The sequence below is a fragment of the Hyalella azteca genome, unplaced genomic scaffold (genome assembly GCF_000764305.2).
Source record: "Hyalella azteca isolate HAZT.00-mixed unplaced genomic scaffold, Hazt_2.0.2 contig17983, whole genome shotgun sequence".
NCBI lineage: Eukaryota > Metazoa > Arthropoda > Malacostraca > Amphipoda > Hyalellidae > Hyalella > Hyalella azteca.
The window spans coordinates 417,097-429,688 of NW_025947742.1; the positions used below are offsets into that span (position 1 = coordinate 417,097).

General features: G+C 39.4%; 2 protein-coding genes across 3 annotated transcripts; one reads left to right on the forward strand and one right to left on the reverse strand.

Annotated features, from left to right (window-relative positions):
• The first annotated feature begins 450 nt into the window (after positions 1-450).
• Positions 451-5,381, forward strand: LOC108666960 (eukaryotic translation initiation factor 4 gamma 3). Its single transcript, XM_047885473.1, has 2 exons — positions 451-1,812; positions 4,043-5,381. The coding sequence occupies exons 1-2, from the start codon at positions 780-782 to the stop codon at positions 4,537-4,539; spliced, it is 1,530 nt and encodes a 509-aa protein (XP_047741429.1). The 5' UTR covers positions 451-779; the 3' UTR covers positions 4,540-5,381.
• Positions 5,382-5,861: 480 nt separating this feature from the next.
• LOC108666959 lies at positions 5,862-8,681 on the reverse strand. Of its 2 annotated transcripts, none has more exons than XM_047885474.1 (2): positions 8,563-8,681; positions 5,862-6,479 (listed from the first exon to the last, which is right to left on the reverse strand). In XM_047885474.1, exons 1-2 carry the CDS (start codon positions 8,628-8,630, stop codon positions 5,864-5,866), a joined length of 684 nt encoding a protein of 227 aa, XP_047741430.1. In that variant the 5' UTR covers positions 8,631-8,681; the 3' UTR covers positions 5,862-5,863. The 2 variants fall into 2 exon arrangements, with proteins under 2 accessions (XP_047741430.1, XP_018009423.1); XM_018153934.2 differs by lacking the exon at positions 8,563-8,681 and adding an exon at positions 6,725-6,876.
• Between the last annotated feature and the right edge of the window lie 3,911 nt (positions 8,682-12,592).

Sequence of the window (12,592 nt, forward strand, 5' to 3'; positions counted from 1 at the left end):
CTTGAATTACCTCTCTTTACAGAGTTCAACACGCGACCCAACACATCGCTTACAGATTTCAACACGCGACCCAACACATCGCTTACAGAGTTCAACACGCGACCCGACACATCGCTTACAGAGTTCAACACGCGACCCGACACATCGCTTACAGAGTTTAACACGCAACCCAACACATCGCTTACAGAGTTCAACACGCAACCCAACACATCGCTTACAGAGTTCAACGCGCGACCCGACACATCGCTGACAGAGTTCAACACGCAACCCAACACATCACTCTTCAATCGATCTGAAATTTTGCAAACTTGCGTAAAGTCGGAGACAATGCTTGAGTAAATTGACAGAATAAATAATTTTACAAATTGAAATTTTTTAATATTATAAACAAAAATTAAGAATATATTTTATATATTTAAAAATAAAATAAATTCATTGTACATGTGTAAATCGGAGACACTGGCCTCTTTAGAAGTCTTGTCTTTGAAAATAGTGTTGCTTTAAAAAGTAATTTTTAAACCCATATTATTATTACTATTATTAAATATGTCAAATGAGTTCTCCGTCATAAACACAAACAAAACAAATCTCATGGTGATTGGGCTAGTGGTGACGCCGGTGAAAATGTTTAGGTAAGACATTTTCAAAATAAAATAACCAACCTCAACGCCCCAAATATATTCAATTTAGAAGTTGAGGCTGGAGAAGATATTAGGTTTGTGTTGAGATCTAAACCTGAATTGCCTCTCTTTACAGAGTTCAACACGCGACCAGTAAAAATGAGCTTTCAAACTACCGCCAAAGTTTGGGTTCCTTTCCCTCCAGGCTCTCCCAAAAAAGAAGCTGAAGCCCTCAAGGCGGTTCGGCGACTTATGAATCAGGTTACTCCGAGAAACTACAAACAATTAAAAGATTACTTCAGCGATGCCATTATAATGAACAGCTATCATATGACGTCGATAGTGGACCTAATTTTTAACATAGCGGCAACTAAAGAATGTTACTCGCTAGAGTACGCGAGGTTATGTAAATATGTATCGGACGTGAAAAACCCCTTAGGTTCTAGTCCTGAAGCAGCGTCTTTCAAGACGGCCATCTTGGAAAAATGCCAACGAGAGTTCGGAAAGAAGTCCAGATTTCACAGGAAGTATAAAATGTTCTCGGATCAGGTTTGGAAATGCATTGATCAAGATCAGAAAACTGAGTTCCATATAGAACGTGGAAACCGGTATGATAAAGATACTAAACTGCTGGTGGAAACTAATGAAGATGAAACTGGAGACTGCAAAAAGAGTTATGGCGGTCAACCTAAGGCTTCGGATATACCAGCGCTACCCAAGTCTGTTGGTCTCATCACGTTTGTGGGAGAACTGTACAAGCAGGATTTACTCTGTGATGAAATAATACTTACAATTCTGCAAGACTTGACAGCTAATATTCATTGTCCTGAAAAAGTCGAAAGTTTCTACAAACTTCTTGTACTGATCGGTCCATTTTTCTGGTCCCAAGTTGACGACGAAGGCATGAATCTCATCGATAATTGCATGAATGATGTCAAGAAGCACTTCCAAGTTGTGGAAGATCGCCGCATCAAGTTCTTGTTAATGAAGGCGATCGATTTATACGACAACGGATTCGTATACAAACAATGCTTTCAGAACCAACCTACCAACAACTCGGGTTACCAACTTTCCGAAGACAAGTTACAAAACCAGCGCCGAAATCTCGGCTACAACTACCGAGTTGGTCCATACGTGACGAACTCGAAGCTCCGCGGTTTGGAAACGATTAACTCTGCGACGACCAAGCACGGTAAGCCTTTCAACATACCCAGTTGCCACAACTCGGACTGTAGCTGTGAAAATTTTATACACAGAGCTCTTTTCTTTCTTTGATACACAGAGCTCCAAACTTTTACTCCATTTCCTCAAATTTTTTCCTCCCATTCCTCCAATCCTTCCCTCCCTTTCATCCCTTTTCTGCAATCCTTTTATCCCTTTCCTCTGACCCCTTTCCTCTGACCCCTTTCCTCCGACCCTTTTCTCCGACTCTTTCTTCCCTTTCATCCGATAATTTCCTTCAATCCTTGCCTCCAAGCCTTGCCTTGGAAATATTTTCCAACCTGATTACTGAGTCAGCTGCGACGAAGAAAAAGATCTTGTTCTGCCTATTGAAGGGCAGAGTCGCAGCTACTCGACAGATGGCTTACCTTAAATTCAAAGCGTGCGGTTGTAACAAGAGCGTATAAATGTTTCTTCACCATAGTTTCCTAACTATTCATAGAGGTGTTAAGTTGTTGTGCACAACCTTTGCTTTGTTTAAACTTTGATTTTGGGGTGCATGCGCTTTTCACTTCTTTTGGAACGCTTTGGCCGGCTGGTTCAATCTCGTAGTTAAACTTTAAATATAGAGCTCTGCAACTTAAATTACTTAAATTGACTTAAAAAACTACTAGAAAGTACTTAAATTCTTATTTGGAACTTTGTCTGTTCCCAACTATTAACGTGAAGTGGCCTGTGGCTAAAGCGATCTACCCTTTAAAACCTATGGTGACATTTAATTTCAGCTACCGCACCTAAATATATTCAATTGCTTAATCTTACTCGTATTGCCAGTTTCGTCTGAGAGCACCAGTTTGGTGCACTTATTTTCAATTAAATAAGGTGAGCTACACTCTTGAATTCGAACTAATATTAAAATTACTGAGATAAAAAAGTGACTGAAAATTCATAACGTACCTAATTGTAATTCAAGTATCTATTTTAAACAGTATGACTTCCTCGTAAACTTCTGGCGTCGCCCTCGCTCGTAAACTTCTGGCGTCGCCCTCGCTCGTAAACTTCTGGCGTCGCCCTCGCTCGTATACGCTGCTTTCTTAAAATGGATTTTCTTTCCTGAAGCGGAATCTTTATTAATTCTGAAATCTGAATGCAGTACCAGCAACAACTGTTGAATTATGATTAAAATAACCTAGATTCATGTTTATTTGTTTCAAATCCCTCTCCCTAAATTTTGGTGAATGAAAACTATTTCTGAAAGAGGAATGTCCTCGTGCGTAAATAAGTATCCTGGATACGTGCCCCAACAGCCCCTATATACACAATATCCCGACACGATAAGTATCCTGGATGCACGCCCCTACAGCCCCTATGTTCAATATCCCGACACGATAAGTGGCTGTCTTTATTCAAATAATTTGAGATGTCTTTATTGATTCATTGATTTAAAATCAACGCTATTATCTGGAAACAAAATATTTTGAAAATTTTTACGATTTAGCCTACACTGAAAAGTTCTACAACGATCAAAATAATGAAAACTTCAATTATATTGTTTGTACACTAAATGAAATGACGGATATTTTGTCCAAACAGTACGTGATGCACGTTTCGCCTTTGTGTGGGTCATCCCGAAATTTCTCACTCTAAAATATCTTTTTTACAGATCAGACCTTGCAACCTCAACCCCACACATCAGCGATGTCCTCGAGGACGCCTCACTGCGGTAACGTTCGTGGTCCGGAGGACTTACCATCCAGTGAAAAACGACTCTAGTCGATGTGTGCACTACTGAACCGAATTCATCCGGAGAATTACGATAATTTGAAAACTCCCTTCAGAAATATTATTATAAGAAAGGGTAGGTTTATGAAGTCAATAATTAACCTAATTTTCGATTGAGTCGTTTCAGCGCCGCAGTTCATTGGAGAGTACGCAAATCTATGCAAATATATCTTGGACATATCGGAATTTATAAATAGTAGTCCTAAAGTAATGTTTTTACGTAATTCTCTCCTAGCAAGATGGAAAAATGAATTTGAAATAAGACACAAAAAAGAAGCCCACTGACAGAAGGAAGTTCAGAAGTCCTTGGATCGCATTTCGAAATGCACTGATTCCGAACGAAACTAAACTTTCTTGAACTTGAGCACAAAGAATATTTTTTTGACAAGATGTTCCTTCAACGAGAGAAGCTGCTGAAGGATATTGACGAGTCAACGTGTGAAGAAGAGAAAAGGAGCGCTGAAGACTTGAGGCTTTAGATGAACTTGCTCTCCGCAGGGCTGTTGGAATAATAACGTTTGTTGGAGAACTGTACAAGCAAGGTATGCTTCGTCCTAAAATCATGCTTACAAATTTGAAAGATCTGGCGGCTGATATTCATCGCCCCGGAAAGGCAGAATTTTTTTGCAAACTGTTCACCATCATTGGTCCTGTTTTGTGGAACCAAGTTGGCACTAAAGGCAAGAACATCATCGAGAATGTCATGAATGATGTCAAGAAGCACTCGCAAGATACGGAATATCATCGCATCCAGTATGTGTTAAATGATGCGATCGTTTTATACGACGATGGATTCGTGGACAAGCGTGCTTGTCAGATACCGCCTCTCCACAAACCAGTGCCGCAGATCAGGGAAAGACTAGGAGATTCTGCTGGTAGAGATGCTGGTGGCAGAGATGCTGGTGGCAGAGATGCTGGTGGCAGAGATGCTGCTGGCAGAGATGCTGGTGGCAGAGATGCTGGTGAGAGATGCTGATGAAAGAGATGCTGGTGTCAGATGCACGGATGTAAAATAAGTTCTAGAAGGCACTGAATGGGAGGCGACAACAGTAGAGATCGACCGTGACATGTCAGTTGGAAGCCAGTAGTTATACAGCTAGCAACCCATGTAACGGCTATGTCAACTTGCTGTAGCCGCGCATCTTAGTGACTTTAGCATAGCTGACAAGCACTGCCTTTATTGGTGAGTTACACAACTAACTTATACTTCGGACATAGTAGTGAATTAAATGATTGCCTATTATTGTGCATAAATTAAGAATTAATTCAACTGTGATTGTCATTTCTTGTTTAGTGAACAAACTTGTTAGTGTTGAAATATAATTTATTTCACGTGTAGGGTTGCGGAGCTTTCGTCAGTGTACTACTGGAGAGCGGGCCGTGGACCAGATTAATTAATGGTCGAGTTTTAAGATCCAATCTGGGGTGCCTTAGGGTCAAGGAGGTGTCCTGATCTCATGTTGAGACAGTAAAGCCGCTACCAGTATTTTGTATCTATAATGCCAGGTAAATACATTTAGTATTCCTTTCATTACAATTAAAGTAAATATATTTCTTCATAACAGCATTTCTTACTTGTTATACGAGTGTAGGTATCACTATCACAGCCACGCATCATTATCACAGTCCCGCATCACTCAATTAACATTAACCGTATGAGTAAAATTAAGATTTTCAATAGAGCTGCCCCAGAACTCGTAACTTTCTCAAAAGTACGGCCCTAGAACTTGAGACTTCAACCCACGATTCGGAACTCAAGATTTGTTACTATTAAAAAATATTTTCACCATTTAGACAAATAGTTGATTATGGCGGCAGCAATACTTTATTAATAATTAATATCATAAATGATAAATAATATCGCAAGCTTAAAAAAAAGCTTAAAAATAATTGACTTCAATAAATTTTCTACACCAAAATAAGTGAATAATGTGCACGAGAATTGTATGAAGCTATAGTGATTACAGCATATATATTGTGATTTTATATAAAGAGATTTTTTATATATAGTTGTTATCTAACTAGAAATTAACTACACTAATTGTAGTTAGTTTCTAATAAAATAGATAAAATGAAATAAAACATTGGAATGAAGTTGTATGTGAAATGAATACCGACATTCAGTGGCATCAAAATTCAATGAATGAATGAATGTCTGTGTGCCTTTCATATTTCCATAGGCTTATAGAATTTCCGTAAAGTTTCCAAAGGAAACAGAATAAGCAATAATTTTTATTCAAATATATCGCAAATGAATCATAGTAAGTAATAAATTATTAATATATTTATAAAGTAAAAATTCATTCATTAATTTCACTTTCGCGAATCAATATCGATTCATCAAAATATATTTGTCTGTACAAGGAGGCTCTATCCATTCTATCCAGTTTATCCGTTCCGTGTATTCTATCATTTAAAGAGATTTTGTCTGTCCTGGACGAAATGGAAATTTTATCCGACGTTTCATATTTTTGCCAAACTTTTAGTTTGGACGCAAGGGCTGTTGTCGCTGCCTTTACCGTTGCTGTCTTTAGTCTCGATTTTAGTGTTGATTTTGATGTTGTTGAAGCTGTTTCTTGAGTTGTTGATGAGACTGTTGTTGTGGTTGTTGATGCAGATGTTGATGTTGCATCTGTTGAAGCCGCAGCAGCGCCAGTTCCCCCCGGCCGCTGGGAGGGGAGGCGTCCCCCTATGGAGGCTGTCAGCTCACGCGCCCACCAGTGCAGGTTTGTGCGGGGAAGAGGGAAGCGCAGCCCTCTTGCCATCGCGGCGTCCCTCGCCCACTGGGCTTCCGCGGCCTTCCAGTCGAAGAAGACCAGCCCGGTGGGCTTGTTACAGCCCACTGGTCTGGTGGGCTTGTCACAGCCCACTGTCCCGCGGTTGGGACGGTCGACGAGGGCAGCATCTTCAAATGGGCTGCAAAACGTTGTTTTATTAACTAATAATACTAATAATGAGCATTATATAAGTATCATCATTATCAAGAGCAGAAGAATAGCCATAATATCAGCGAAAACGACAATAAAATCAAAACCATAGATAGTATCAGTTAAAAAACATTCGATACCAAATTTCGAATATCTTAAAGTTAATCCCAATGAATATTTATTTAAATCGTTACATGCATGATAAGAGTGCAATGTCTGTGTTTGATACGTCACCTCATATTCTATTGGCAGCGCGATTAAGTTTGTTTGAAAGTTGAACATGAACGTTAACTTTTTTTCCAATATTCAGCAAATCTTCAAAAGTAGTCACAACTAATGACCAGCAAAATGCACCCTAAGCACACATCGACCAGACCTCCACGGCAGCGGCCGGACAACTGAGCACCCGCGTCTCAGGGTTCTTTATATACCCTCACCCACTCCAGCGGCTGGCGGAGGAGTGACTCAAATATATTCAGCATCCGTCATTATATGTGTCAGGAAGACCCGTTAGGATGCGCCGTGCGTGATATGACTGCTAATATAATTGGCGAGCAATTCACACAAATACCTTAAAATTTATCCTTTATCAGCGCAATTCATACAAATATCTTAAAATTCATCTACTGTTCACTCTGAGCTTATTCGATAGCATCTTTTCGGAGCATCTTTATTTATTTAACTTCAATAAGCTCAGCATCGGAGAACTCAAATATTTCTTTCAAAACTTCCATAATTTCAGATAAATTAGAATTAATGCCAAGTCAGTTTTTCGACATAATTAGTTAGCTTCAAGAATCGTGTCAATTACGAATTTCTGTAGAACACGAAATGTTTCCACTCTTTTCCTTGAACGAAAAGCCTGAATGAGTGGATCATTTTGTCTAAATGCTGACAAAGTTTATTGTTCACAACGCGACGTGGACCAATCCTCACGTGGACATCCTTCTGCCGACACAAACTTGGTCAGGATGACCCACTTAAGTGCAAAGAGTGCATCGATATTTAGACAAAGACTCACATTTATTTGAGAGTTTGGTCGCCTATATGACAACGTTCGGTTTGAAGTTCGAAGCTTGTTTGATGTGAGTAAATGTAAATATTATCGTGGGTCGAATATCTCAGCAATTTTAAATGACTTATCACTGTGAGATAAGATGTAATATAAGCGAATATGTGTCATGCAGATAAATGAATGAACACAGCTGGCATCGTATCACCATACGATAATGGGAACGTGGAGTAAACGCGTACGATTATATTGAATTTTTCAAAGGTTGCACGTCATAATTTGAAACATAACATCAAGTTGACTTTGGCAGAAAAAATCTTCAAATGTAACTTTTAATGTAACAGAAAAGTTGGACTGTGAGCCGAATTTCACCAAATCTCCTCAACTTATCATGAAAAATCTTCGGCTAAATTTGTTAATCCTACATTGTAATATCTCGTCTTGTTTTATACCGCAATATCTCGTATCGTTATGTTACGTCTCGTTTATAAGTGTTTGCAACGTTACATAATATCTGTACAAAAATCTGGTGGAATTCATTGTAAATTTGGTAGTCATAAATAGTCCGCTTTTCTGGCCGGTGTCAAGCCGAACCCAAAGAAGAATCGTTGCAGCAAGAATAGTCAGATTTCCTATACCAGCCTAACCGCACGGTGCTCCCGCTTCACCTGTGTTTGCCTAGCAGTTTTTTGGAAGGCATACCTGCAGCATCTTATCTCGGCCGTGGTCCTGCTCTCCTTTTGATCTGGCGAATTGTGGTGGCTCGACGTGAGCGTGGTTCCCCTACCTGGAGCTCAGACGTTCTCCTGCTCGGCAGCTGTGGTCACGGTGGTGCTACACTCCTGGAAGCTACACTCCTTGATGCTTCGAGACGTCAGAGGTGAGGCTTGATTCTTGGCCAGAACCTGCTTACCTCGCTCCTAGCCAATTTTTCAAAGTTGGATGATCCTTTGGGACTGGACCGTTGTTAATTTGTGAATTCCACCGATTTTTTGTTGAACACTGATATTAATTAGCCATGTACTATATTCAAACAATTCTCAAGTTTGGGTTTGTTTACCGGCAGGTGTGAACCGTGTGATGTCCATGGCCAGCCATGGATGACCGAGCCAGCCGTTGATCCATCATTTGAACTGAAATAAAGCCTGTTCAGTTTCTAGTAGCAAATCCTTTCTTATTTTCCTGATTCGTTGAAATTGGTTATGGTTAATAACTGAAGTCGGAAATTCAGTCATCTTCTATTAAAAATTTAAATTCAATATTCATTATTTTTGTATATGGTCCTTCGAACCGGATTCTAGTCCTAACTCTTTGCTCGAGCTTCCATGGTTGGATCTTGTGTGATAGTGAGTTTGTGGCCGTGGCTGTGATTTGGTGTGCTGACCTGTTTGCCATTCCCGATTATCTCTCTGCAGGCTGTGTGCAATTTATGCTGCGGGCGGAAATCTCAATTTTAATAGGTTTATTGAAATACGTTGTGCCTATTTCATATTGTTGAAACTAATAATAAATTCTATTCTTGTATATTCTATTTCATATTCTAATATATCTATATTCTTAAAATGTCTGTTGATGATGTCACTAACGCGGAGGCTGTTGACCAGCTTCAAGCTGATTGGCATTCCTCTTCTAAGATTAAGGATCCAGCAATTAAGCTGATGATTCATCAAAGAGCAGGCAAGCGGCAGTCGTTAACGAAATGTCTTAATAGCCTAAATGCATCCTTTCCCGACTCTGAATGTGAAATCGAATTTTATGTTGCCAAACTTGAACTTTTGAAGGGGCAGATTTCCACCCTTGATACAGAGATTGAGACGATGATGCTGACGCATGGGTTGTGGGGTGCCGATGAGTTCTCCCGTCAGACCGATATATCTGATGACTATTCTGATAAGCTTGGAGTAGCTTTAGGCCAGCTCAAACTTGCGCGTCGCGCTTTTGAATGCAGTAGTGCCGCTGTTACAGAGCGAACAGTTGTTCCTGGGTCGGGTAACGTGCCGAAACTTAAGCTACCTCAAATTGAATTGCCTAAATTTAATGGTCAACCAGAATTATTTGAACAATTTATTACATCCTTTGAGCGTATAATCGGTAAATTCAACCTTACGCAATTTGAAAAATTTTCATATCTCATTCAGCAGCTGTCGGGCCCTGCCAGGCAAATTGCAGACTCGGTTCCTCACGATGATTTCTCTTATGATAAGGCGAAGGATGTGTTAACTGACGCTTTTTCCAACAGGACTGTGCAGCAGTATTCCGTGATTGGTAAGCTCGTTAACTTAAAGTTCAATCCCAGAACTCCTTATCAGTGGGTTAGTGAGGCCCGTACAATTGTAGATCAAACTAATCGTCTGAGAATAGATACTGACATTTTCTTGCAGTTCTTCCTGTGGAACGGTTTGTCTGACGGCTTCAAGAAACAGCTGACGACTATTGTTAACACGTCTAAACCCTCTTTACAGAAGATTTCCTATACCAGCCTAACCGCACGGTGCTCCCGCTTCACCTGTGTTTGCCTAGCAGTTTTTTGGAAGGCATACCTGCAGCATCTTATCTCGGCCGTGGTCCTGCTCTCCTTTTGATCTGGCGAATTGTGGTGGCTCGACGAGAGCGTGGTTCCCCTACCTGGAGCTCAGACGTTCTCCTGCTCGGCAGCTGTGGTCACGGTGGTGCTACACTCCTGGAAGCTACACTCCTTGATGCTTCGAGACGTCAGAGGTGAGGCTTGATTCTTGGCCAGAACCTGCTTACCTCGCTCCTAGCCAATTTTTCAAAGTTGGATGATCCTTTGGGACTGGACCGTTGTTAATTTGTGAATTCCACCGATTTTTTGTTGAACACTGATATTAATTAGCCATGTACTATATTCAAACAATTCTCAAGTTTGGGTTTGTTTACCGGCAGGTGTGAACCGTGTGATGTCCATGGCCAGCCATGGATGACCGAGCCAGCCGTTGATCCATCATTTGAACTGAAATAAAGCCTGTTCAGTTTCTAGTAGCAAATCCTTTCTTATTTTCCTGATTCGTTGAAATTGATTATGGTTAATAACTGAAGTCGGAAATTCAGTCATCTTCTATTAAAAATTTAAATTCAATATTCATTATTTTTGTATAATATCGGGTACGATTATCGTCCCAATTTACAATCCTATTCCGGGACATTTCTCGTCTCGATGACACGATTCATTTGATGAAACAAAGCTGTGTAGTTCACGACATCTTGTTCAGGTACCACATGAAAGGTTTGGATAACATCCGTGACAGGTTAGGCATGCATAAAATATTGGGTTAGTTTCTGCACAAAATTTACTTTAGAATTTAGCAAAAACTGTTATATAAAATTAATAATAAATCACAGAACTACTGTAATTTCAATAGATGCTTATAAACAACTCGACGGTTGATAAAAATTCCTTTAAATTGCTAACAAATATGAATTTCGTGAATTTTTTCTAATGTATACTTACTTCACCTTCAGATCCTGAATAGTGCAAAGCTGCTCAGGCTTAGCCAAGAATCTGCAGTGCGGTGGCCTGCTGTTATGACGCAGAGCCCGGCGCTACTACCGAATGATATGAAAAATACAGAGATTGAGATAAAGAAATAAATCGGATATAATAAACTAAAATAATATAGAATAAAATAAAATTATATGACATGTATAAGATATAATGTCAGATGAGATGAAAAGAAAAATGGAAATGGGCCTAAAAATGCTTAACCGAAAATAAAATGAATTTCATCATTAAAGTCAATGAATTTCATCATTAAAATTCATCAGGCAAGGCAAGTTAATAAATTTCGCCTAAAAAATTATTTTAGGCCAAACAAATTTCGCCCTAAAAATATCATACAGATGACAGTCACGTTATTACTTAATTGGAAATAAGAAAATAAGAAATGCAATGCGAAAGAGCACCAAATAAACTAAAAATTTGAAAGCAAAGAAAACTCCACAAAAATTCATAGTATCTTTAAAGAAAACGTTTCGGAGTCCAACTCCATCGTCAGTTCGAAAATTCTAGAACAAAGATAAATCAGTAATTAGTACAGTCAAGATAACAACAAAAAACCAAAGCTGTAAAACCTACCTATTTACAATTTCAAGCGGGTAAGAGCTAAAAGCTAAATTCAAACTAGGCCTCTGTTTAAAAATATACAATGATTCTAAAATGCGCAAATCAGAAACACCGGAACTGGAAGCTAAAACTTTGAAGTCACTGTCAGACACTGGAACATCGCACTGCTCGGCGTTAGCCCGCACAGCCGAATGAGGGGGGCGCGACAGTAAGTTACCAGTTCCACAACTCCTGCCCCCATGTTCTGCGACCCTAGAATAAAGATTGCGAGAGGTCATCCCGACGTACGCAGATGCACATCGTGCACAACTATATTTATAAACTAGGGACGTTCGCATAAGCGTTGGGGGAGTATCTTTGTACCTAAAAAAAAGAACCGATTTTTAAATGGTTGACCAATATAACACGAAGATTAAACTTTGTGAAATACTTAGAAAACAAAAGTTTTAGCTCCCTTGACATAGTTTCGGATGCAGGATTGACAAAAGGGAGGGAAGATTTGGAGGAAAGAGAGGAAAGAATTGGAGGAAAAAGAGTGAAGGATTGGCAGAAAAGGCTCAGGAAAAAGAGGGAAGTATTGGAGGAAAAGAAGGGAGGGATTGGAGGAAAGGAAGGAAGGGTTGGAAGTAAGGATTAGCAAAATAATTCAAGTTAATATTTTAGAATTTTATTCGAAAGGAAGGAATTTTTGTTAATTAGGATTTAGGAATGGATATTTCGAAGTAATATGTGGATATATAATAAATAAAATAATAAAATAATAAATGGATATTTCGAAGTATGAACGGCGGGTCAGCACACATTGGCTCCATTGTTATGCACGGCATTTCTACAAAGGCATCGCCACTCTTGTCGGCAATTCTGTTATAATGACAACTCACTCAATTAAGTAAAAACATGGCCAACGTATCAGGTGCCATTTTTTTACACAAAGTAACTGACATTAGAGTTATAATACAAAAAGTGATTCATAATGTGTCGTTCAGAGGGGTTATGATACTACTGAATC